We start from the raw sequence: 5,857 nt of genomic DNA, 5'->3' as shown, positions 1-5,857 counted from the left end.
TGAGCCCCACGTGATGGATCACTTTCCCATCCATGTCATAATACTCTATCCGTCAATTTTTCCATCCATACCATTAATATCCTTGTCATATACATCCATCAATTTCGCCAGCGAATGCGTGGTATTTTAATTGTACAACAAAAATCAACGCCGAAATGAATTGTGTGGCCTCTATGGTGTGTTGACGTTTGTAAGTCATGTGAGCCCCACCGTGATATGTGTTATATCCAAACTGTCTCTCTAGCAGGGATTAAACGTCTATAATTGAAATGATCTCGCCAAATGAATGGACGGTGTGGATATAATAAAGACATCATCATGGTGGGGTCCACAACTTGGTGACGTGAACACACCACTGAGGTCGTCGGTATGCATGCAGCACACAGACATCGTTACCGTTATGTTTTCCGGGTGACGGAAGAGATAATGGTAACGATAAAAACAGCAACGGCAGACGATACTAACGTGAGCAGGATGAGCACCGCACGAACGGTGGCGTGGCTCCTGCAGGACAACAATCCCAGCTTTATCTGGATCACGTTCACCATCGTCATCATCCAGAACGCGCAACCTATCACCGTCCCTACCGCCGAGCCTATAATCCCGAACGTGAGCACCCTCGGGTTCATGTAGGCTCGGAACGCTTCGTCCACGTCCTTGCTGTTCAGCAGGTTGATGGCCAGCTTCAGACCCTGAGCTATCAGGCTCGAGAACAAGAAGAAGCTGAAAGACACCACCTCGAATACCAGAAGCTTCTCCGCCACGTCAGCACCCGCGACGCACTCGCCGCTGTCTTCGAGCCCTTGCTGACCTGGCTTTGAGAGGCACAGGTCCAGGAAGACGGCGATCGTGAAGAGAGAGTTCGCGTTCACCAGACAGTCCAATGCGTTGACGTGGATCATTCTTGGATCTGCTGCTGGCCATCCAGCTGTACTGGTGTGCGGTTCTCGGTGGTCCTCCGATCTGCTGAAAGAGAAGAACGGTGAGAGGGTTGTCCGTACAACTGGATCCCATGGTTTTCGGATACAAATCGTTATGATGGAGCGGATTTTTGGATGGCGATACCCCAAGAGCCAACAACGTTGAATGATTCTACCCATCCGATCATTTGGCTTTTTTCTCAGCTTTTTGTGATATCCACCATCCAAGGTGAGGCCCATCGTATCAACGGCCTGGATCAGATAAATCTGTAAGTAATGGAGAGAATGGGAAGGGAGGAGACTTACACTTCTTCCATGGATGCTGAATATTTGCGGAGAGGAAGGTCCGTCTGATTTTGCATTCGTTGAGGGTGGAAAAACCAACGCTTACGTTCACCAGCCATAGTCAAGACTGACTTTGCTTTATGGTTTGGAGTCCGGATCGCTTTATGGTTAATTTGGAGTCCGGATTTTTTACTTGCCTTGATTTTTTACAATGTGATTGAGTCACATCATTATCGATGGCATTTAATGCAGCAACGCGGAAAAATATCGATGATAACGTGGACCAACCACAACGCAATGCAGCAACGCGGAAAAATATCAATGATAACGTGGACCAACCACAGTGCAGGAAATTAAGAAATTTTGCTTATAGCAAACAAAAGATTCAGATTCAATGGTTTGAGACTGATCCACGTGGAATTTGGACATCGTCATGGTTTAATTCACATTAATTGAAAAAGCTATAAATAGACGTGTGAGAATAGTCATGAGATGGTAAGTATCTGTCAAATATGAGTAATAGTTGTGAAAATATGGGTAGAGTTAATGATCTACAGGTATAGTTGTGTAATGTTGACGTACGAAAGAGCCTCCTGAGATAACGAGAAAGATAACAAAATCTTAAATTTGCAAGGTAAGTTATGAATTTGAGTAATAATTTTAAAAAAGCTTAAATATTTTTATTTAAATAATTGTTCATAATTTTTTATTATACCACTAATTAAAAAAATCCTAATTAAAAGTTTTAATTCTATTAAATAATAAAATTTGCCAAAAATATGAAGTTCTAAATTAATCATGATTTCAAGCATGATTATAAGCAATTCCTAATAATACGACATATATTATAACTTTAAAACAAAAGAAATATGACAAAATTAGAAATTACTAAAAATAATAAGTTTTTTTAATTACAATTTTGAATTGAAATGAAGTGTTTTCTAGCAAAATGGACCACCAATGCGACACACTATGGGGTCAGTTGACCTCGGATGACCTGCTATATAAAGATCGATAGGTTGTACGTAACATGGCCCCAAATCCAAAACTATGGTTTTGGTTAACCATAACCTCAAGTTTAGAGCCATAATCAAGGTTAAAGAAAAAGGTAAATTAACATTTACACCACACAATCCACATTTAAACCATACATATATAAATAAAAACTACTAAACTTTATTTAACTTATTCCAAAATCATCGAATCATCATCCCTCTTGTCAATATCCAAGGTGAATAAAACAAATAACTAAATTTAATAAGGTCTAGTTTTCAACATCTATCTAAATCAAAATGATCCATGCTATTGATCTCATATGGCCAACTTCAAAGCATATTGACTTGCTCCTTAGTTTGTGATTTTTTCATAAATAAGAAGTATAAGCAAAATTGCCCAACAAATGGTTATGAATACAATAAATAATAAAAGTTTTGCAAATATAGAGATTTTAGAAAACACTTAGAAAAATGAATGTAACATGCATGAAGTATCACAATCTCATTCATCACCGGACTAATTCCTTTCAATTGGTCAATTCTCATTCATCACTCAATTCACTCAAAATCACTTATCACTGGGCATAAATAATTACTCATATTCACTCATCTCCAGTTTGATAGACAAGTGCTTTCATCCTGGCCACACTGAACTCCACAAAGGAGTCAATTCACTAAGGATTCAATCCCGATGGACACGCAATCCGTTCACACAATTTCCTTCACTCACAACATACCTCACAGTCACTCAAATCACTCATGGACCTTACTTTCACTCTTGTAATAATCTCATCATCACTCATGAAAATCACTCACAAGCATGTCCTCACCATCACTCATAAATCAAATCTCATTATCATAATCGCTCATGAAAATAACTCACAAGCATGTCCTCACCATCACTCATAAATCAAATCTCATTATCACTCATGTATTCACTCATAACTTCACCATCACTAATAATCAAACCTCACCATTCCTCATGTATTACTCATAACCCTACCATCGCTCTCAGCATAGCCTTACAATCATCTAAGAATTATCCTCACTTTTACTCATATAGTTTCCTCCCTCTGATGTTATAAGCATGAATGAAGACACTCTATAGAAATAATTCATTTTTCTTAGAACTTTCTAAACATAGAAACTTTTCAAAAATAACACATTTCACAATAACATTCTAAATATAGAAACTTCCCAAAAATAGCACATTTCAGGTAACTTCAAATATAAAAAGATATCAAAAATAACACATTTAAAACTAACTTCCAAATATAGAAACTTTTCAAAATATCACATTCCATAATAACTTTCCAAATATAGAAACTTTCCAAAAATAAAGAGACTTACTGAATTAAGTCAGAAAATATAAGTATATTGAATTTAGAACCACTCACCAAAATATTTCCACAAACATATAGGGTACACTCATCAAGGTCCTTTGCATACACCTCGATTAGTTTCCTCTTGTGCCTTCTTTTTCTTATTATACCATAGGGTTCTTAATTGCGCTACCCTTCATACTAATTTAGAAAACTTACCATAAATAAACATTCCTAATGGGAAATTCATCCTAAGTTACCATCACATAGATAATATTCTTGGTTCACCCTTCAAGTCTCCTTACCTAACCTAGACTCACTTAAGTTCATCAATGGTCCATTGGTGTTACCCTATGAGTATTTTATCGTAATTTGTGATTTCTTATTTTGTTGCAAGTATGGACTCTTCAAGACTTAGCTTCACATAGGTTTAGTTATAAAGTTTGAGGTCCAAGTCTTTTAACTTTCAACAAAATAAAAAAACAGGGCATCATCGAGCCGTCGGCGTAATTCTTTTCCGACGGATAAAATCCGTCGGAGCTGAGGGCAAAGGGCTCACTAACTATTTAAAGCCGTCAGCAATGCCAACGGCCATAACCATCGGGATTTGTCTGTCGATAATGCTGACTACTTTAAACTGTAGGCGAGTTACATCGACGCCCTCTTTTCTGACAGCCCATCTAGCTAAAGTCGGCGGTTAAAATCAATCTGAGTTTCTCATTAAAAAATAATAATAAATTATTGGAAAATGATAGTATCACAATAAATAAATAAATTAAAATATTGAAAAAGTCCCATCATGCTTGCAGCAGCTGCCAGATTGTCCAAATTATGATGTACTTCAAGCAACTCCAACACCAATGCATTCCAATAGTCCAAGCAAACCTGTCCATCCATTCAATATAACCAATATTTCAAGTATCACTCATTATGCATTCTTTTTCTCTTTCAAATGAAGAAAAAGAATGCAAGTATGAAGCAATCTCAATGCCTTAAACTTCAATGTTATCAACAAATGATATACCAATTAGATATTCCAGACCCATGAGAGGTGCACCTCGATTATCTGAAATGGATTCAACTAATCAAATATGACAATGCATAATCAAAAAAATTTATCAGAGATCCAATGCAAGTTCTATTAGAATTATATATGTAGGTATGCCAAACTGGTGAACAGAAAATGACAGACAAAAAATAGTTCCAGTATGGCTTTCATTGCAAGGCATACGTTAAGAACTCTATTTAAAACATTGATATATATATATATATATATATATATATATATATATATATATATATATATATATATATATATATATATATATATATATATATATATATATATCTATATATCAACAAAATAAGATACTCTCAATCAGAAGTCATAGAAGATATTGCTACTATAAGGACATGTTATTCACTATACGCTCAAGGAAGAACTTGCCTTGTAAACTGAAGTGAAAAAGAGAACAAAAATAAAATCATTCATCAGATAGAACACTACAAGCTTACTTGGCCCAAGAATCATATTGGTCCATTCATTAGGCTGCATTTATATTAGAAAAATGCGCACATGTTGAAAATTCCACAATGGAAGATCCCACGATGGATGATGCAATTAGTATTGAAATCTAACTAATTGCAACAAATCTGAAATGTACATACAACTTTTTAGAAGCAAAATTCTACAATAGAATATCCCAAGATAGGTAATTAAAGCCCAAATAGAAGGATAATGAAAAGACAAATGAGAAACAATACATTTGAAAAATAAATGAAAATAAGCAATAATATAAAGACAAAATAGTTGATGCGTAATTGTACTTCTATAGTATGAATAAAGATAAAATTAATTGAAGAATAACATAAACTGCCTTAGGAAACTAAATTGCATTTTTCACTTTGAAGTTTCTTCTTCTTCTTCTTCTTCCTTTCTTATTATTTTTTTTTTTTTGAAAGACAACCTTAGGCAATTCATCTTCTCGCATGGGATCGGGAGCCTGACAGTTATAATAATTGCTTTCAAACAATTATTAATCGTTGAGTTTCTTTTACTTTCAAGTTGAGTTGAAGTGAACTTTTAGGTTTCCTAACAATTGAGGATAAAAAGTAGACTTTTAGAGCACATTGGAAACTAATAAAATCTCAAAAAAAAACATTAAAAAAGTTCATTGAAAACTAAGAGGATAGAGCAAATTAATATGAATTTCGTTAGTGTCATGGGCAACATAATAAAAAAATGATAATTGTGTGTCAAGTGATATCTCACCCGATCCATACACCTGACTATGTCCGAATGTGCTGGTTTAAGTGTTCAACTTCCTACTAGCTA

General features: G+C 35.4%; 1 protein-coding gene across 1 annotated transcript; it reads right to left on the bottom strand.

The window, feature by feature from the left end:
* Positions 1-273: 273 nt before the first annotated feature.
* Positions 274-1,316, bottom strand: LOC131250145 (uncharacterized). Its single transcript, XM_058250765.1, has 2 exons — positions 1,227-1,316; positions 274-963 (listed from the first exon to the last, which is right to left on the bottom strand). Exons 1-2 carry the CDS (start codon positions 1,280-1,282, stop codon positions 399-401), a joined length of 621 nt encoding a protein of 206 aa, XP_058106748.1. The 5' UTR covers positions 1,283-1,316; the 3' UTR covers positions 274-398.
* Between the last annotated feature and the right edge of the window lie 4,541 nt (positions 1,317-5,857).

Source organism: Magnolia sinica, chromosome 6, assembly GCF_029962835.1.
Source record: "Magnolia sinica isolate HGM2019 chromosome 6, MsV1, whole genome shotgun sequence".
Classification (NCBI taxonomy): Eukaryota; Viridiplantae; Streptophyta; class Magnoliopsida; order Magnoliales; family Magnoliaceae; genus Magnolia; species Magnolia sinica.
This window is presented reverse-complemented; position numbering and strand designations above follow the sequence as displayed.

Coding starts and splice junctions, on each gene's coding strand:
- LOC131250145 (XM_058250765.1), bottom strand. CDS start 1,282: ATGCAAAATCAGACGGACCTTCCTCTCCGCAAATATTCAGCATCCATG. Junction 964..1,226: donor TCAGCATCCATGGAAGAAGT/GTAAGTCTCCTC, acceptor CTCTTTCAGCAG/ATCGGAGGACCACCGAGAAC.